Genomic DNA, 21928 nt, shown 5'->3' with positions numbered 1-21928 from the left:
GGCTGCTGTAGACATTGATAATCGGGACATTCTGGCTGATGGAGACATTGATAATCGGGACATTCTAGCTGATGGAGACATTGATAATCGAAACAGTTGACTATTTTTATGTAATCAAAGTGTGGTGCGTTGGATCTAAGTTCATTGGTAGAAAAAAAACACATATATTTTGCATGTCGTTCGAAAAGACGGCTTAAGAGTTTTTGCATATCGTATAAAAACATATAGAGAAACAGTTTCCACCCCAAATCTCGAGCAATACAATAGTGATCCATTCTCGACAGTTTCATTTGAAGTGTATAAAACGCTCGGCGAGCCTCGCGTTTTAAATTTTAAAATTTCAATGTCTCAAATGGACAAATAACGTATCACACTCGATGCAGTGTTCCAATCAAATACCATGGTAGGTTTATAGTTTATTTTTTATCCTTTCATGTACATTGTAAATGCAATTAAAATTGAATTTTCAAAGAGATTTATCCCATATAGAAATAAATCACGGTATAATTCACTGCATCTATAATACTAAAATTACGAGGTCCAATTTGTCAGCCGTCATCACGTAAAAACGACGAATCACAGAATTCAACTTTACATATAACTAATATAGTACAAAGGTGTAGATTAAAAATTACACCACTCCAGGCCCTTTTGTTTTCCACGTAATTAATATTGCCAATAATTAAGAAGTTCCGGGTCGAATCCGCTACCGATACCAATAGTATATTCACCTGTTACCTATATATTACCTTATCTGTACGTTCCGCATCTGACAGGCGCACCACCAAACGTTGTATTCAGGATTAATATGCTATATACACGGGTCATAACCACAGGGTTGACACTACTAAATTGTCAAATTGTTACCTATTGTAGTATTTTAATCAGTAAGACTTTCTAAAATAACAATACGAATACTAAAAATCTGGACTAAAAATAAGGCGTATAGGTACAGTTTCCAATTTGTTAGTGGGCATGACGTAAAACAGAGAAGCAAAGAATTCAACTTTATTTATAACTTATATAGGACAATGTTGTAGATTAAAAATACTCCATTCCAGGACCTTTTGTTTTCCAAATAATTAATATTATTGTTTCAGTTCGACGGGTTCAAACAGAAAGACTTGAAAGCAGAGAAAACTGTGTATCTTATAATCGGCATGACTTTATCAGATGACAATACTAATACTAAAATAAGGCTTGCGCATAGTTATATACTTTAATTCAGTCACGGACACGTGATATCACGGGTGTGTTCTAGTGAAGTATTATAATGAAGTATGTATGTACAGATTGTGTATGTCAATGCCGCTAGTCGAACGGAACAATACGTTTTATTCGTGATTATCTGTCCGTTCGTCCATCCCATTTTTTTTCCACCAGTTTAAAACTATTTTTAAAAATTCTCATCAACATTTTATACACTGACAGAGTTTGAGTTTGGGCAGTGAGTCACTGACGGTTGTAGATTTATACCCCTTTACAACTTTTTAGTTTTTCTCATGCAGATTTTCAAAAAATAATGCATCGCGCTGATAGCCAAAAACTCGCGGACAGAGCTCTAGCGTTTTTCCCTTTTTATAACTGTAAAGTTTGCATTTATTATTCGTAACTTCACTGTAATCCAAGTTTGCATCATGCAAATTCAAGGAAACTCATACACAATGCCGAAAAACAAAACTCGCATATATAGTTCAAATTTGAGCAACAGGTTTTTATAATGTAAATGGGAATATTGCAAAGCTTCTTCGGAGGCATTAGTGTTTTCAGATTTTTTCTACTTTTATTGCATCAAATTTCTGTTTTAAAAATCTGCTGTTTAAAAATTTAAATAGAAAATACGTAAATAATCAAATTTAAGGTTGTTTCATATGTTGTAACAACCATCCGGCTATCCGGCGGACGGACAAAAACATACTCAAATATATATGTGTTTCATATAAATAAAATCGAGCACCATCGAAAATTGGAAAACAAGTTTTAAAACAAAACGGCGTGATGTTTTTATCAATTATCGCTACTGCTTATACATTGTCTCTCCTGTTATTCCTAGTACATGGAAATACATGTAGTGGTGATAGAAACTGTGAAGATATCGTCACCATGCCGCTATTAGATGGCCTGAGAGCGACATTAAAGGCAGACTTGGATGTAAAGAATATGAATGATCATCTGAAGACATACATAGCGTCGGAGATTAAGAAAGGTTTTGCAAATGCGATGAACGATGTTATGAAGCAAATAGTGAACACAGGACTTGAAGAAATCAATGCTACTATTATAGCAGCCATTCAGGAAAGTCTTGCAGGTATTTTTTTTAATATTCATCAAATGTAGTATGGAAATATGGAAATTGTCACTTACTCCATTTGGTTTTGATGCAGCCAAGGGTGTGTAGAAAATTTGTACCATGAATCAATACAGTAACACCATGCTATGTCCTTTCTATTGCAGAAAGCGTATTGTACTTGATGCACAACTTCTTATAAATTTTTCTCTATTCTATTTATAATTCTGTAGATAATTTCTATCGTGTTTAAAACTGTGTGTCTCCTGCGATGAAAGTTGTGAATGTGAGTCAAAGGCGTTGTTTTTCGTCGCAACACATACCTCTGTGTTCATAGTTTACTTGTTTTAGACCCATGTTTACCAGACTAGAAATTGTTCTTATCTGAAATAACCTACTATTAATCTTAGTCTTAAAATATAAAGATAAGATGTGGTATGATTGCCAATTAGGCAATTCTCAACAAGAGACCGAATGACACAGAAATTATCAACTATGGGTTAACGTACGGCCTTTAACAATGAGCAAAGCCCATACCGTATAGTCAGCAATAAAAAGCCCCCGATGCACATTGTAAAACAATTCACACGAATAAACGAACGGCATGATTCATGTACAAAATAATGAACGAAAAACAAATATGTTACACAAAAAAAAAAAAAAAAAAAAACACAACCACTGACACTAGTAGCACGATTACAGGCTCCTAACTTGGAACAGGCACATACAGAATGTGGCGGTATATATTAATTTATGGATTTACAGACATTGAAATTTTGTTTTACAGAGAAAGGTGTGACGTATATCCGATGGGGACGTAAAGGCTGTCCTGCAGGTGCAGACATTATTTATACAGGTAAATGGTTATGAGCAGCCATGGCATATTAAACATAAATACAAATTGGCAAGGCATTTGAAATTGATCAACGCTTAATGTTGTTCCTATAATGGACGTTTAATATGTATTATAAGATAAAAAAAAAAGAAGATGTGGTGTGATTGCCAATGAGACAAATCTTCACAAGAGACCAAATGTCACAGAAAGATACAAATATATGTCACCGTACGGCCTTCAACAATGAGCAAAGCCCATACCACATAACAGCTATAAAAGGCCCCGAAATGACAAATGTAAAACTAACGGCCTAATTTATGTACATAAAAAATGAACGACAAACAAATATGTAACACAGCAACAAACGACAACCACTAAGTTATAGGCTTCTAACTTGGGAAAGGCACGTTTGTTTTTGTTACAATATAGAATAAATGCGGTTGATTTGCGGTGATATCCAGTCTTCCTGATCGGAACACATCCGTTCAAAAGCTAGTTATGTACAAACACTACAACTAATCGATTTCTTAAGTTATGATTTGTTTAAAATTGTGGCATTGTTATTTTTGAAAAATTTCGTTGTTACAGATGTTAAAGAAAAAAATAAAATTTAGTTTTGACTGTTTTTTTTTTTAATTTTGAAGACCGACTTATAAAAACCAACGAATTAAGTTTGAAGTTCTAATTTATGATTCACTAGATGGCATGTAGTGTTGTTGTTTTATTAAGTTAAAACAAGTGTACCTAATGTATTCTTTATTAAGGGTAAGTTGGTGGAAATTCGTTTGCACAAAGTAGAGATTGTGTATAAATACTATTTTAAATTACAAAGAATAGCACCCGAGAAACACAATAGAAATACCTAAACCATGCCTAACCTATTGAACAGTTTTAACATGATTAAGTTCACCAGTTGTACATCATTATCATTTTCACTGGAGTAAAGCTGATGACCGTAACTGCATTCACGGTCATCCCAAGATGTCGGATGAAAAATTAGGTCAGTATCTGTATTGTCTGTTAAAGTGTTTCTATATCATTTTCTTTACAAAGCGTACATTAGTACGATGTAAATTTATAAAAGATTCACACGGAAATCACAAATTACTACCGAGAAATGTGTATGAAACAGAAAATTGGATTTGAAAAAATCGTTAAGATGACCGTAAATCACAATCGAGATGACCGTAACAGGATCAGCGATTCATAACAAGGGTGACCGTAATTGGTTAAAAGATGACCGTAATTTGTAAAGGATGATCGTAATTTATAAAAGATGACCGTAACTTTTAAAGGATGACCGTCAATTCTAAGAAATATCCATATTTGTATTCATAGCTTTTTGTTGGGTTTGTCTCAATAGGGGCTCGGTTAGCGGATATAAATATGTTTAATCAATTTCTTTTTAACTATTTGCCGTATTTTGAGTTTATGACAATGAAAGTGAATTGCATATTTCTCGTAAATAATTAAATATTTATTGATGACAACGTTAAGATTTAAGAAATAATTGATGCAAGCTATACTTTTATTGTAGTTTTAACATGAGGGTCGTAATGGGGGTACCTTCATAACGAATAACGGTAAAAATTCTTACCAAATGACGTTAACGGTAATTTTTGATGCATGACGATAAAATGTACACTTTTTTTAGACGTTAAAAAAAACCGACTAATTTTGACGAATCACGTTATTTTTTTCCCAAAAATAACGGTAACGATAATTATTTGAGACCTCTGACGAATCACGATAATGATATTTTGACGAATCACGGTAAAATTTTAACCAATTTGACGCTAACGGTAGCAGGGTAAAAGGCATTCCTACCCTCTAACATGGGTAGGCATTATATTCGTGAGCGATAGTGAGGGCTAAAATAACACGAATATAATGACTACCCATGTTAAACTACAATAAAGTATATCTTGCATCAATTATTTCAATTCTGATTCGGACAATTAAGGTAATATCTATGTCCGATATCTATAAGTGTAGAGCGTTTGTGTAGGCTTTTCCATGAACCTCCCTTTTTTGATAAGCAAACGACTTGCAATGTGATTTTTTAGAGGGAGGAGTTTTGAACAACCAGCATGAACAGTTGTTGTATCTAGGTCAAATATATCAATTTCGAATTGCAACACATTACAGTCATACAAATGTCATAAATGAATTCGTGACAACATGTGCATCATTTAATAGTTTGGAAGTGTTTTAAGTTAATGAAATATATTAAATGCATGCCAATTTGATAAAATTCATTATTCTGCAGTAGTCAATATACGCATGTGCAAACAAATTTTATTGCATTTAGAGCATGGATTTATTCACAAAGCGAAAGAAGCACGTCATATTAGAATTTAATACAAATTGACAGCGATACGACGAAAAGTTGAAGAAAAAAACCCCTTAATTAATCATGAATTTCCGGTAATCGAGCTCATGTGTATGGTTCCAGAGGAAGCAGATTAAAATCTTAACATCTGCCAGAAAACTAACACATTCCCTTGACAACACCTGATCCGATGGAACTGCAAATTTTTTTCTGCATTCAGTTGGTTTGACTGGTGTGTTTTCAGCGGATATTCCTTGTGCTTTATAACCTCTAAAAAAAATAATAGAAATCCAAAATGTCAGCGTTTCTGGAACATATCTTGTAGCACCGGTGCTTGTAGAGTATATTGTTGACTGGGAATAAAACCTTCCGACATCCAGTAACAAATGAAAAGCAATATTTTAAGTTAATATTCCATTAGATATGGATTTCAAGTCTTCGTATCTCCCTATCTCTTTTAGTTTTGCTTCAATATTTTCTAATAGTTCATAAATTTAAAAAAAGAAGATGTGGTATGATTGCCAAGAGACCAAAATGACACAGAAATTAACAACTATAGGTCACCGTACGGCCTTCAACAATGAGCAAAGCCCATACCGCATAGTCAGCTATAAAAGGCCCCTAAATAACAATGTAAAACTATTCAAACGAGAAAACTAACGGCATAATAAAGTTCATTTTTTAATTCCGTTTGACACCCTTCTTCGACATAACCGCCACTGACTTTCAAATTTGAGGAACATCTTTTGAATGATATAGTTTATTCTTCTAAATTTATATTTGGCTTATAACCTTTTCCTCACATCATTTTAAGTTTTGTTACTTCAACTCCAAAATGTACGGACCGATATGCAGAATGAACAGTGTTTTCATCCAAAACTTTCTTTCTAAAACTAAATGTTTGTGGACCAGCATGATTGTCTATAGTGTGTATCAAAATGCTGTCTACATTCGATGAGGTGAATTTGCAGGTGGTACATGCATAATGATAAGACATGTACTTATCTGAAATAAAGAACATTTGAAATGGTAGTTGAAAAAATATAATATCAATGGGTGTACATGCATTGGCATTTTTAAAAAGGTGTATTTTATGATATATGACATAAATAGGAATCCCAGAAATAAAAAAAATCTGTTGGCTTGTAGTTGGAGGCTACATAATGGTGAACTACGTATTTGAAGCACATCTTATTTTCTTATACCTATAGGATAATGCTGTCTTATAAATACGTTTTATACCAACGTGATTAATTATTTGATACAAATACGGATTTTTCTTAGAATTGATGGTCATCCTTTAAAAGTTACGGTCATTCTTTATAAATTACGGTCATCCTTTACAAATTACGGTCATCTTTTTACCAATCACGATCATCCTTGTTATATGTTACGTTCATCTTGAAAATATTTTAATGATGATTTACGGTCATCTTAGCGATTTTTTCAAATCCAATTTCCTGTTTCATGCACATTTCTCGGTAGTAATTTGTGATTTCCGTGTGAATTTTTTATGAATTTACATCGTACCAATGTACTCTTTGTAAAGAAAATGATATAGAAACACTTTAACAGACAATACAGATACTGACCTAATTTTTCATCCGACATCTTGGAACACTGTGCGGGACAAATTTGCCATTCCGGTACCGGCAAATCTGACTTTGTCGGTTTACAAGATATCAAAAAAAAATTTTGCCCAGTGATAGATTATTAAAAAATTTAAAAAATGCCATATGTCCCAACTTGTCACTGTTGTCACTCTTGTCACTGCAGCTGATTAAAAGTACATTTCCCATGGGAAATTTGACAATTTCCATGGGAATATTAGAATTTCCCATGGGAACATTGAAAGTTCCCATGGGAAAAATTACTTTTCCCATGGGAAGTTTAGAGTTCCCATAGGAACTTTAAAGTTCCCATGGGAAAAGAGGAATACAAAAAGTTCCCATGGGAATGAATTCTTCCCATGGGAGCAAATTTTCTTCCCATGGGAACAAGTTTTCTTCTCATGGGAACAAATTTTCTTCCCATGGGAACAAATTTTCTTCCCATGGGAACAAATCTTCTTCCCATGGGAACAAATGTTTTTCCCATGGGAATAATTTTTCTTCCCATGGGAACATGTTATATTACAATACAAACATTATTTTCCATTTGAATTTTTTTTCTTCAGAAAAATTACAATTTGTTGCAAATACTGGATATATGTTAAAATAATAAAGTCAGCATGTTCTCTGCACGAACTCAGTATGGTATTGTATAGAATGGACTTATTTACACCATTCAAATATTTGCCACTAAACAACATTCACTGGAGTTCTATTGAGAGTTGCATGAGACTCATAATATCCAGTTAAATATGGAGCAACAAGACAGGAGTTTAACAAGAATGTGTCCACAGTACACGGATGCCCCACTCACACTATCATTTTCTATGTTTAAAGGACTGTGAAATTGGAATAAATTCTCTAATTTGGCATTAAAATTAGAATGATCTTATCAAAGGGAACATGTATACTAAGTTTCAAGTTGATTGGACTTCTACTTTATCAAAAACTACCTTGACCAAAAACTTTAACCTGAAATTTGCACTATCATTTTCTATGTTCAGTGAACCGTAAAATTGGGGTCAAAACTCTAATTTGGCATTTAAATTAGAAAGATCATATCATAGGGCACATGTATACTAAGTTTCAAGTTGATTGGACTTCAACTTCATCAAAAACTACCTTGACCAAAAACTTTAACCTGAAGCCAAAAACTTTAACCTGAAATTTGCACTATCATTTTCTATGTTCAGTGAACCGTAAAATTGGGGTCAAAACTCTAATTTGGCATTTAAATTAGAAAGATCATATCATAGGGCACATGTATACTAAGTTTCAAGTTGATTGGACTTCAACTTCATCAAAAACTACCTTGACCAAAAACTTTAACCTGAAATTTGCACTATCATTTTCTATGTTCAGTGAACCGTAAAATTGGGGTCAAAACTCTAATTTGGCATTTAAATTAGAAAGATCATATCATAGGGCACATGTATACTAAGTTTCAAGTTGATTGGACTTCAACTTCATCAAAAACTACCTTGACCAAAAACTTTAACCTGAAGCCAAAAACTTTAACCTGAAATTTGCACTATCATTTTCTATGTTCAGTGAACCGTAAAATTGGGGTCAAAACTCTAATTTGGCATTTAAATTAGAAAGATCATATCATAGGGCACATGTATACTAAGTTTCAAGTTGATTGGACTTCAACTTCATCAAAAACTACCTTGACCAAAAACTTTAACCTGAAGCCAAAAACTTTAACCTGAAATTTGCACTATCATTTTCTATGTTCAGTGAACCGTAAAATTGGGGTCAAAACTCTAATTGTGCATTTAAATTAGAAAGATCCTATCATAGGGCACATGTATACTAAGTTTCAAGTTGATTGGACTTCAACTTCATCAAAAACTACCTTGACCAAAAACTTTAACCTGAAGCGGGACAGACGGACGAACGGACGAACGAACGGACGAACGAACGGACGAACGAACAGACGAACGGACGCACAGACCAGAAAACATAATGCCCCTCTACTATCGTAGGTGGGGCATAAAAATTAAGTTGTGTGTCTGTGTGTGTTTTGTGTTTGACAAACATTTCCTCTGCAATATTTATTTTGTGTGCCCTTTTAGAGTGTTTTATTTCAATATTAGTACTTTGATCATTTTAGGGAACTATTTCTTTACAGCAGAAATTGCAGATGACAATGTTGATACTGAGGAACAATGATGTCTTTATGTCGCCCAATAAGAGAGCAGCTGCAACAATATTTTTCTACTTTTTCCTCAAACTTTCTGTTGATAAAAAAGGAAGACAAAACCAAATACATCTACCTATCAAAATTTATTTCATTTAATAGAAAACAATTATATTGTAACACATAAGGGAATAAAGTGAGTGGTGTACTGAATTTGGAAGTCTATATTGTCTATATTGTAACACATTATTTTACAAATTGGATTGTCAATATCACTTAAACAAAATGTCTCCAAAAAGTCTATGTTGATTTTATAACCTCTTCATCTCTTGTCTGGAAACCACTCTTTTCCACCCATCATAAAACTTGACATAATAGCCTGAAAAAAAGAACACTTATAATAATATATGTAATAAATCCAGGAATTGAATTCAAGAAAACTGAGTTACTGTTTCAACTAAAATATTATTGAATTCTCTTATATTTTATAATATTGTCTTAAAATTATGAATAATGTAAAATGGCAGATCTGGTACCCAATATTTTTTTCATTCATCTCGTAAAGAGATTTAGGATGATTTGAAGCTTTGCCTATTATATTGAATATCTATTTAGTTCAAAAAGCTACGTTTAATTATTATGTGTAATACACATATTTTGTTGCAACATTGAGGCATATCCACCTAAGCTTTCATTACTTATTTGTAAATCAGTCATTTAACTGACAAAAGTTCATTTTTTGCATCAATTAAATTTTAAATTATTTAAGTGTTTGGTTAATATTTTATTTTTGTCAATGTAACTTACCATTTTTTCTCTTGCTGATGATGACAGCATTGTAAAAACTGCCATCAGTCCATCTTGCAGAAACTTGTGTGCCTACTGCAAGTTCATCCTATAAAAATAATTCAAAGCATTCAATTTCAAGGCATTTTCATATGTTTTTGACCATTCTCAAAAGATAAAATTAACTTCTTATCAGACTGGCTTAAAAAGCATGATAAAAACAGAATAATTGACTTGTTTCACTCTTTAAAATATTTAGAAGGCACCAGGTGTATCTGGTAGTTCAAACCCAATAGATTTCTGCTTTTCAAAATTATAAAATGATTAAATAGTCATCAGATATGACATATTGTAAAAGTTAAATAAAATACAAATACAACAATATCCTATGCTTGTTTGAAGACCATATTATCAGATGTAAATGATAATGGTGCATTTTCAGTGTAAATATTGAACATTGATGAAGTTATAACATTAAGTCTAATCATGTCAAATTTTCATACTAGTAACTGTTGAATACAAAAAACAATTACCTCATCCTGGTTACTGTCTGTATCATCATCCTGGGTTACTTCTTCAGTGGAAGCATTGGTCTGCTCTACCTGTTGTAATATAAATAAAAACATAAGTCCTCAACATAAATAAGTACATATTTTTAAAATATCAATTATGGATACAACATGTCTGCTGGTGACAATTTAATACCTAACAGGTTAAGATTTGCATTTTTTTTTTTGTATATTTGATTTCAACAATTCATGTCTCTTCAGTGATGATAGGAATCGAAACGTTATTTGGGAGGCCATACATTTGACCTTGATTTTGGATCGATTCTTTAATTTTGAAGCTTCTAACTAAGATATAAACCCATAAGGGAACTATAATGCAAGCCCTAACTAAAAATATACACAAGTTTAAATTAAAAACAACTTTCAAAGCTCTATTTAGATATATATATATATTTGATAAATAGATATAATGTCTGGTAATGTCTGATTTTTTGTTGTTGATTTGATGTGATAATAAGTTTAAAAGATATCTGCAAGATAATTCAGACATTTTTTATTTTGGTAAACCTCTAATTCAGTTAAGACCTTTAAATTTCATGGCAGAATGCTGATTTGTAAAATTTATTTGTTTATAATTTATACAATCTCAAGAGAAAGATCTTGAAATAATTCCTTAAGTTATATATATTCATTTTACAGTTAAGAAGATTGTTCATATAAGTCTATTTCAATTATATTAATTTCTTTTCTCTAAGAAAGATGGCTTGAATATGAACAGTTAAGCAAATGGTTTTTTCTTAAAAAAATCGTGTTTAAAAAAGTAAGAGACTTGAACTTAAAAAAATAAAATGTTTACCTCGCTCAATACAGTTTTGAGTCTGTCATTTTCAGCTTTGAGGATAACATTTTCTGCTTTCAGTGAGTTGATTTCCTCCCCTTGCTGCTGAATAATCTGAAAGACAAATATAATTTTTTTAATCTCTAAATTAATAAAATTATGTATTTTAACACTGAATTCAAACACTTTGCTGTTATCTGTTTAAATGTATTAGGTATCTAATGGCTACATTACTAACTATATAAATTCGCCAATTAAAGGCATTCAATGCTCTTTTGTCTTTTCTGTGTTTAGTAGTAAAAATTCAATGTTTTAAAAATACTTGTACATGTAGGAAGTCAAGCTCTTTATAAAACCTTTTTTAACCCAGTTTTCTGTAGGAAATATACCTTCCAATTCATGAATATATATGATAGTATTTGTTAATTCAATGGGCTGGTTGACATATTCCAGAGTGCCGTTATGAACGCTGGAATATGAACTTTGAATGTTTCATTACTTTTCTTCCTTACAATTCTGTAGTTATTAATTTTGTTATTCTAGTTTGTGTATAAAATTTTACCATGCATCTAATAACATTTATAAGCCCACTAGTTCCATTGAGTTAAAAAGTACAAAAACCGGAACTTCCGATCTGAGCTACAGGCATTATATGCCTTTCTATATCAATTTCAAACAACTTTTTAGAATACAACAAAACAGCTTGGATTAACAGTGATCACAGGTCCATATCCTTTCATTTAATTCCAAAATCATCCCAAAATATTTCAGAAAGTCAAAAGTGAGAAAGTTCCTTTCCATTTTTTACTTTTTTTTTTAGATATAAGATATTAGAAAAATAATAATGATTTTTCTTTTTATATGCGTTTCAATATAACTATACAATTAAAAGTAAACATACCCTAGTCTGTCTTATCTCCTCTGTGTCATTTTGCTGGACGTGGCGATTGGTATCCTGTCAAACAAATAAATGTTTTATTATGCAGAAGAAGTAAGTAACTAAATATTTTGAAATTAATTGTGTACACTTATATATCTGAAGTTTTGAAACAAAATCTGCAACAAGAGATACAACAATCAATAACTAAATCACTGGAAAGAAGGAGTAATTGTTCTAATTAAGAAGTTTAATAAACATTTTAATTACAGTCAATTGTAAGGAGTATAATTGTTCCACTCAAACCAATTAATATGATTATTAAACAAAATCAGCAGAGTCTTAATAATGACTAATGGCTGATAAATAACATCAGATGATTACTTTTGCTATTTATTTTGACTCTCTTTTCAGCTTTATTTTATTGTCTAGTGACCCTCAAAAGATGTGTATCCACATCTCTATTTACTTATGTTTTTTTATTAAAAAAAACTAAGTCACATAATTATGTTTGTAAAACAAGATGGTTGGATATCATAGTGTAAAACAGATTTGAACTGTCCATGGATCAGAACGTTAAACTCTAATTGCACTTTATCGAGAGACGACAGAACAAGACATCATGTACAAGCTTTGTGGAAATTTATTAAAAGAAACAATCAGGTACTTATATAGGAAATAAGAAAGGCTTGTGGACAACTGTTACAAAATTTTCAGTTTGTCGACTTATTGAAATTTATTTATCTTTACCTTTAAACTCTTGCCTTTTTCCCTGAATTCTTTCATGGTAGTTGTGCCGTTGACCAACTGCTGTAAGGCAAAGCGCACAGGTCTCTCTTCTTTAAAGCCAACAAATGACTGGAACAGGCCTCCTGTTAGTTGTGTGGTCTTGAACGAGGACCTCACCATCCCTTGGGTCATGCTGTCTTCTAAGTCTTTGACTATGTCGAAACAAGACTGTGGCAGTGTGGATACATACAACCTCTCTCTGAAGGTCCCTCCAAACGTACCTTCCTATAAAAATATAAAGAAAATTAAAAATATTTTGGTCAATCTTATGCTTTTTTATAAATAAAAAATTGAATACTTACGTTCTACAATAAATATAATTTCAATCATTAATTTTTTAGCCCAAAAATAAGTAAATATGTGATGTTTTTTTTTCAAATTCACTACTTAAGTCTGAATTTTAAGGTATTGCACTGTGTGGTTCAGGTTATTATATTTATTATTGCATGTATGAAGAGGAAAAATATGTAAAAATGTTATACAGATATTTTTTTTTCCCTCAAAAATTAATATTTTTTTTTATGTCTGAGAACCAAAATATCTGCAAATATCTTGTAACTGGAGACCTTAAGCATATACTTGATTTATAATTATTTGGGATAAAACTTTATACCTTTTCAATCTTTAATTCTACTAATATAACTATAAGAATGAACACATTTGTTAAATTTATCTCTTCTAAAATTAAAATATGGTATTGCTAATAAGGAAATTATCAAACAGAGTTGAATGTTAGTAAAATATTTTTTTTTTTAAATTGAAAGTTTGATATTATTTTCATGATACGAATCAAATTCTAATTGAAAAATAAATACATACCATGCCCCTCTCAAAACCAAGAGAACTAGCACAAAGCTGTCTCCACTCCTTGTGGCTTGAATCCCAAAACTGGTTGTATACATAGTCTTCCTTTTTTGGGTGCAGCTCTCTCATGATCTGAAATTCATAAAGAAAATGGTGTTATTATATGTGCACCAATATGTGTTAATGTAAATTTACATTTCTATAAAAATCAGTATTAGTCCAGTCAATCGAGCATAAATTTGACCTTAACCTTAAAGTAATTGCAACAGAAGATTTTTAAGTTTTAATCTTTAGCATTATCCCCCAAATGGACACAGTAAAAAGTCTTGTAAAAATCTGAATTGAGGAAGACTAAAAAAATCACAATTTAAAATTTCTATGGAGATTTGCATTGAAAAGGGAGATAACTCTGCAAAAAAAGGCTGAAATATCAATGAAAATTGATACAAAATTAAAACTTTATCGCTTCTTTTCAACAGAAGGTATTGATTCTGGATATTTTAGCAATCTTTAGAGTATGAAAAACAAATCTAAAGATGTTTTCATATCTTTTATCAAATTTCACTCTAGATTTCGTAATTCATTAGATGACCGTTTATTTTCAACATGTCAAGGTAAGGAATCTCGAATTAAATAAAAATAATTTATCATTTATTCCTCTTTTTGTGGTTTAAAGTTTCAATGAACAAAACAGTAGCTAAACAAAAATAACATACAGATATAAACATACCAAATTTTCACATTATTTTTTCAAAATGGTCAAAAAGCCACAAATTTGCAATTTCTTACATGAAAAATGCACCCAATTTTTTTTAACCATAACCCATAATACGGTGAAATATATTCCATGAACAGAAGATTATATAATATAGTCAAATACAGACTTATTACCCCATCAAAGTATCATATTTGACAGAAATTTTAAGAAAATACACCAAAAATTGACAAAAAAAATAATCAATTTAGTGGAGTTATCTCCCCTTCCAATGTTAATTTCCATGGGAAATAAAGTGATGATTTTGCATTTCCTAATCTCGATTTGATGGGAATTTTTTCTGTGTATTTTTAGGGCTTGATGCTATAGATTAGAACTAAAACATTTTCTGTTAAAATTAGTTCAAGGTTAATACTAAGTCTGGACTATATCTGACAGTAATTGGACTCAACATATAAAAAATTAAGATGTGGTATGGTTGCCAATGAGACAACTCACCAGAAGAGACGTTTGTTCGGACTTAGTTTTTGGTTATCATATAAAATATATGAGCACGTTTATTTTTCTCTATGCATAAATATGATAAATATGTACCCTTGTACCTTGAACAAAAAAAATATAATGTATATATTGTATATCAATAAAAGAAATGTCAATGATAGAAATTATGCTGAAATTTGATCACAAGAATCCAATGGTGCAAGTATCAAATGACAAACATTTAAAAGAAACTGATTGTCACCAAACTAAACTAAAACTAAGCTTAAATTTTCCTTATCATAATCTAAATAATTGATGCAAGCTATTCTATAATTGTAGACTTGTTTTACATAAATAAGGCCGTTAGTTTTCTCGTTTGAATTGTTTTACATTGTCTTATCAGGGCCTTTTATAGCTGACTATGCGGTATGGGCTTTGCTTATTGTTGAAGGCTGTACTGTGACCAATAGTTGTTAATGTTGGTGTCATTTTGTCTTTTGTGGATAGTTGTCTCATTGGCAATCATACCACATCTTCTTTTTTTATATTAACATGGGTATGTACAGTATTTGTGATTATTTTTTGCCTAAGCGATAGTTTAGCTTGCATAAAGTATTTCTTAACTGGTTAATAGAGGTAAACAAATTGGATCAACTGCATTTGTCAGTAAACTAATGTACCTGAACTTCTTCAAGGAAAGAGTTGTTGTGCTTGTACTTTGGTTTCTTTGCTGGTTGCTGCAGAGGGATCTCTGAGCTGCTACCTGAAGCTCCATCATTAGAAGTGTCATTAACATCATCTGAAACAATAAATGCAATGAAGAGTTGCCAGTATATATATGCAAAAGAAAAAATAAACAGGAAATTAAAAATTCCTGACCCTTTCATGAATTTGACAGGTTTCTAAAAACACTCCTTTTTGCACAAAGGACAAATGAAGCAGCCTTTAATCATATATGTTTAACAAGGAAATAATTTCTGAAGAAAAATGAAAAAACATTTCCTTTTTTCAAACCTATTATATGCACATTTGGTGTAATCACAAGTACCAGATCAGGACCAAGTGCATTTCTTAGTAGAAAAAGGCAGTAATCTTATGCATGTTATGCATATCCTACTGATTACAGAACACAGTTGAGAAAAATCTTCTTTTTACCAATTAAACTCGAGTGATTTAATAAAAATCAATGTTTTTGGGCCTCCCAACCATATTCCGTAAACAATTTATGGTTCATTGTGCTCCTTTGTAAACCAAATGTGAACTGTTAAAAAAAAAATGAGAAAGACCTCTGGTCAAAGAAGTTAAATGAGTACAGAAAATATAACTTACAGAAGTCAATGTTTAGTTCCTCTAGTACTGTTTGAAGAGTGCTGATAAACTTAGATCTTGATGTAAGGCCTGCTAAAGACTGGAAATCTTTATCGACTGTCTTCCATGAATCTAAACTAGCTTCTGTTCTTCTTAATAGTTGGTCACTCTGATAAAAGAAAGAAAAAAATAATACATTGAAGTCAACATTTATACCAGTTATAGTTAAAAGTTAGGGTTCCATAATTAGAAGGGGCTCACTTGCCAATGGTCCCTAAGATTTGGTGTGGGCTACTTAAATTTCTGCTTTTCTTGTAAAGGACTATATATATATATGGGCTACAAAATTTAAGCTGTTGGCTACAATTACCAAAGTCTTAAGTTCAATTCCTGTAAGTTACAACCAGACTGACACTGTTGGACCGAAAGTCACCTAACAAAAAACTTTAAATATTATTCCTTAAACAAGGGAAAAAAATGTTTCTTCAACAATTAAATCATGTATATATCATGTATTAGCAGCCATTTGTTATCAAATTTTATTCAATAAATATCAATAATGCTTAAATAATTGTTTGTATACTAAGCAGTTTGGTACTTAAAAATGGTGTTATTGTGCCAAGAAAGTATTTTTTACATGATTAAAATTTAATAAATTTTCATTTAATGTGGTACCTAACACTACAGGGAGATAACTTTGTAAAGTCAGCTAAACTTTTTAATTACGTTGTGTTGTAAGAGGAATCTTAAGCTTCTTAATGATCAAAATTGGTGTTTGTCAAATTGCTATATAATCAGTGTAATTTTTCTGACAAAATGGTTGGTTCAAATTTTGTTTATATTTTAATATTTTTGTTAAAGGGTCAAAGTACAAAATTTTTGGAAAATTAAACGAGCCAATTTAATTTTAATGAAAGTGTTGGGTACCACATTAACAAGGCTTATGAACAATTTCCTCAACCTAAAAAGAAGAAACATTCTGATTAAAACTTCCCTTTTGATATAGATCAGTTTGTTGGTTCTCGTGTTTGAATAGTTTAACCCTAGTAATTTTTGTTGGCCCTTTATAGCTTGCGGTTCAAGGTGAGCCAAGGCTCCTTGTTGAAAGCCTTATGTTGACCTATAATGGTTTACTTTTATAAATTGTTACATGGATTGAGAATTGTCTCATTGGCACTCATACCACATCTTCCTGTATCTTTTTAGAAAAAAAGAATGAAGCTCATTCTCAACTTTCATGACTTTACAAATGGAGCAATTAGAAGACACCCTGATCATATATTTTTATAATATTGAATATTATGTCATATAAGATATTCTTTTGCGCATTTAGTAAAGAAGCATGTGTCAATAAAATGGGTACACAGTCACAATTATTAATGATTAAATCTGTAAATTTGATTGCATTTGCATGAATGATGATTTTGGTTTGTTTTACTATGTATAAATAAAAATGTCTAAAACAATTCTTTACTGCATTTTGAATCTATGCTTTTTGGTTTTTATGTTTTCAAATTTATTACATGTATTACATGGCTCAGTATTGGTGTATATTCAATTGAAGAAATTTACAATTTAAATAACAAGGCGAAAACTTTCACACCTTTTTTGTCAGTAGTTTTCCTTAATTACTACCTGCATCCAATAAAATATTAATCTGCAGGTAAACCAAGCAATAAATAATCATTACAAATAACTTATTTTACAAACATCAAAGGAATCACACAAAAGGTGTTCAACCAGGTGTGAAATAATATCATTGGTTTATTATTAAACTACAAATAAGGTTGGTTTATCTTATTCTTTAACATATATCTGCATCAGTAGCAAACATGTATTCTTAATCAGCACATGTCACAACAGCAGTTTTTTGTCAAGTAAGTACTTTTTTTTCTTATAAAATTAACAACTTGCAGCATTGATGTTTTGTCTAAACTTCAATTAAATTTCAGAATTTAAGAATTTTTTATTTAAAATTTATAAAATTATTTCCATTGAAAAAAATCTACTTTGACATAATCATGATAATTATTATAGAAACCTAATGCAGAGACATATAATTTATTAAAATATATGTTTCTGTCGTAAGATTTTTGTATAATTTAGAAACATAAAGCAGATCCCTAGTATGAGTGATTGTAGTGTTAAATATAAAATAAGGGAACTTAAAAATGTAGATTAACATACATGTACCTTTTCAATTAAAGCTGATAAAATTGTTTATTTGTATGATAAATAATAATGCCTACATTTCCTTATTAAGGTGGTATCTAACACTACAGGGGGATAACTCTGTAAAATCAGCTAAACATTTTTATTACATTGTGTTGTTAAGGGAATATTAACATGATTAAGCTTCTCAATAGTAAAACTTAGTGTTTGTCACATTGCTATATAACCATGCAGTGTAATTTTTCTGATAAAATGGTTGTTGTTTTTTTTTTTAATTTTTGTATTTTTGTCAAAGGATCAAACTAAATACTTTGTCAAAATTTTATGAAAATCAAACGAGCCAAATTAATTTAAGTGAAGGTGTTGGGCATCACCTTAATAACAATGTAGTCATTCTTCCCACTGTCTATTATATATATTACAAGAAAAATGTTAACCAAATTTAGAATAAGCAATCATTGTTTCTTAATAGAAACTGGACGATATACCAAAATAACACGAAATGAAAGAAAATATAAAATATGTAATATCTTAGACGATTATCATTTTTTCTTTAACTGTAAAATAAATAAAAATGTCTAAAACAATTCTTTACTGCATTTTGAATCTATGCTTTTTGGTTTTTATGTTGTCAAATTTATTACATGTATTACATGGCTCAGTATTGGTGTATATTCAATTGAAGAAATTCACAATTTAAATAACAAGGGGAAAACTTTCACACCTTTTTTGTCAGTAGTTTTCCTTAATTATTACCTGCATCCAATAAAATATTAATCTGCAGGTAAACCAAGCAATAAATAATCATTACAAATAACTTATTTTACAAACATCAAAGGAATCACACAAAAGGTGTTCAACCAGGTGTGAAATAATATCATTGGTTAATTATTAAACTACAAATAAGGTTTATCTTATTCTTTAACATATATCTGCATCAGTAGCAAACATGTATTCTTAATCAGCACATGTCACAACAGCAGTTTTTTGTCAAGTAAGTACTTTTTTTTTCTTATAAAATTAACAACTTGCAACATTGATGTTTTGTCTAAACTTCAATTAAATTTCAGAATTTAAGAATTTTTTATTTAAAATTTATAAAATTATTTCCATTGAAAAAAATCTACTTTGACATAATCATGATAATTATTATAGAAACCTAATGCAGAGACATATAATTTATTAAAATATATGTTTCTGTCGTAAGATTTTTGTATAATTTAGAAACATAAAGCAGATCCCTAGTATGAGTGATTGTAGTGTTAACTATAAAATAAGGGAACTTAAAAATGTAGGTTAACATACATGTACCTTTTCAATTAAAGCTGATAAAATTGTTTATTTGTATGATAAATAATAATGCCTACATTTCCTTATTAAGGTGGTATCTAACACTACAGGGGGATAACTCTGTAAAATCAGCTAAACATTTTTATTACATTGTGTTGTTAAGGGAATATTAACATGATTAAGCTTCTCAATAGTAAAACTTAGTGTTTGTCACATTGCTATATAACCATGCAGTGTAATTTTTCTGATAAAATGGTTGTTGTTTTTTTTTTTAATTTTTGTATTTTTGTCAAAGGATCAAACTAAATACTTTGTCAAAATTTTATGAAAATCAAACGAGCCAAATTAATTTAAGTGAAGGTGTTGGGCATCACCTTAATAACAATGTAGTCATACTTCCCACTGTCTATTATATATATTACAAGAAAAATGTTAACCAAATTTAGAATAAGCAATCATTGTTTCTTAATAGAAACTGGACGATATACCAAAAATAACACGAAATGAAAGAAAATATAAAATATGTTATATCTTAGATGATGAATTTTTTTCAATGTAAAATAAATAAAAATAAAAGAGAAATCTTTCTAAAATATTATATACAAAAATATGTAAATTTTAATACACTTAATTTTACTGATAAACTAGATTATACTAAATCTATCAACACCAAATCATGTAAAAGCAGTTGTTTCTTTTATTAAAGAGTCATTAGAACTGAGGAAAGGAGAACAGTAACTGTTTTTATATTCTATCTCTTATAATATTTTTCGAGTTTTCATAATGTTTGATCATGTTTGTTTTGTCAATGTATTTGCCATAACAAAAATTGGTTTTGGTATGTTTTGCAAACAAAGAATTATAATTATTCAATGGTTCAAACTTTAATGCATATATATGCTGTATTAATCACTGATGCCATGATATTTGTTTGTATAAATTATATTTTTACCTATAATGGTTTACTATTTACAAATTGTGACTTAGATGAAGAGTTGTTGTTTCATAAGCACTCATACCACATTTTCTTATATCTATCTGTAATGTATTGCGTTTGAAAATAACTCTTATACCTCTATCAGTGTTAAATAAATTGCTGTGACTACTATTGCATATGCTCATGTCGTAATTAGGACCAGTAAAAATCCAAGCATCAAAAATTGTTCATATTGTTAAATTGGTTTACAGACTCCCTCACAGTTATCATTAGAGTTTATTTTTCACCAGGTATAATTTTATATTGCATACAGATTGCCTACACTATATACATGATAAATATTAGTTTCCATTCAGGTATTTAAAATCCTTTTAAAATCAAAATATATGCCTTACATGTACTTAAAGGGGCACTAGATAGAATATTCATACATGTAAATACATAAAAATCTAAAATATGACTTTTTTTGGTTTAATCATTAATGAAAGTGAAAAAATGAAATTATAATTAACTGTTAGCAGCCAATTTGATTCAAATTTGTCAAAATAAACCAAAGAAACAATGATAATTTTGTATTATCCACTTGCAAGTGAATAATTCAACCTCATTTAATCCTTGTGCATGTAAACTTGAATTAAACCCCTTAACTTGAGATGGATAACATGTGAATTGTGTATGTACAGTTATAACAGAAATAATTTACCAAGGCAGGAATTAATTGTTTAAAATATTGTATAATTATGACGTTCTATGTACTTTAATTTGCCTAAAAAAAAATCTGTTTTATTCTATTAAAGTATATATATATATAGATTTTAGGGTACAGACGCTTCATCTTATTCTATACCTCATGCCCCCAGGTACAGACACAAACATACAAGTAATGAAAACAGATTGGTTTATTTAGCTCTACAAGAATTTTAGCATATATGTACTTTAAAAACTTTAATTTGCCTGCATCAAACTATTTTTTACTTCTTAAGCCTGTTCAGAATATTATGTGAAGATGAGCTTCATTTTTTCATAGATTGCCTTCTAAATGTACTACATGATATTCAAAGGGAATATTTCTTTCAATACATTTCTAACAATTTTCAAAATATTAATAAATCTTATAAATTGTTATAGTTCGGCTGTTTTTTACTGTTTTGAATTAAGAAAACTCTTTATCATAAAATTGGCCCATTGACTCCTAATTTTCTAGTGGTTTGAAAAT

General features: G+C 30.3%; 2 protein-coding genes across 2 annotated transcripts in view; one reads left to right on the top strand and one right to left on the bottom strand.

Annotated features, from left to right (window-relative positions):
- The first annotated feature begins 1922 nt into the window (after nucleotides 1-1922).
- The window catches only part of LOC143082443 (short-chain collagen C4-like), a 50502-nt gene continuing 30496 nt past the window's right edge, over nucleotides 1923-21928 (top strand). Inside the window, exons 1-2 of the mRNA XM_076258097.1 lie at nucleotides 1923-2308; nucleotides 3075-3143. Coding sequence (XP_076114212.1) covers nucleotides 1999-2308; nucleotides 3075-3143 — 379 coding nt within the window. The 5' untranslated portion in view covers nucleotides 1923-1998. The remainder of the gene's footprint in view (nucleotides 2309-3074; nucleotides 3144-21928) is intronic.
- Nucleotides 9335-16947, bottom strand: LOC143084429 (uncharacterized). The gene is made up of 9 exons (XM_076260796.1): nucleotides 16335-16947; nucleotides 15686-15804; nucleotides 13826-13942; nucleotides 12968-13231; nucleotides 12242-12295; nucleotides 11359-11454; nucleotides 10527-10595; nucleotides 10015-10102; nucleotides 9335-9586 (listed from the first exon to the last, which is right to left on the bottom strand). The coding sequence occupies exons 3-9, from the start codon at nucleotides 13937-13939 to the stop codon at nucleotides 9519-9521; spliced, it is 753 nt and encodes a 250-aa protein (XP_076116911.1). The 5' UTR covers nucleotides 13940-13942; nucleotides 15686-15804; nucleotides 16335-16947; the 3' UTR covers nucleotides 9335-9518.

This window comes from Mytilus galloprovincialis, chromosome 7, assembly GCF_965363235.1.
Source record: "Mytilus galloprovincialis chromosome 7, xbMytGall1.hap1.1, whole genome shotgun sequence".
Taxonomy (NCBI): Eukaryota; Metazoa; Mollusca; class Bivalvia; order Mytilida; family Mytilidae; genus Mytilus; species Mytilus galloprovincialis.
The sequence above is the reverse complement of the archived record's forward strand: the minus strand, read 5'-3'. Positions and strand labels throughout refer to the sequence as shown.

What these genes read in the sequence shown, in the direction of transcription:
- LOC143084429 (XM_076260796.1), bottom strand. Translation starts at nt 13,939, where the DNA reads ATGAGAGAGCTGCACCCAAAAAAGGAAGACTATGTATACAACCAGTTT. An exon ending in TTGGTTTTGAGAGGGGCATG is followed by an intron (nt 13,232 to 13,825) that starts GTATGTATTTAT and finishes ATATTTTTATAG; the next exon opens with GAAGGTACGTTTGGAGGGAC. An exon ending in CATCAGCAAGAGAAAAAATG is followed by an intron (nt 9,587 to 10,014) that starts GTAAGTTACATT and finishes TCTTTTTTTCAG; the next exon opens with GCTATTATGTCAAGTTTTAT.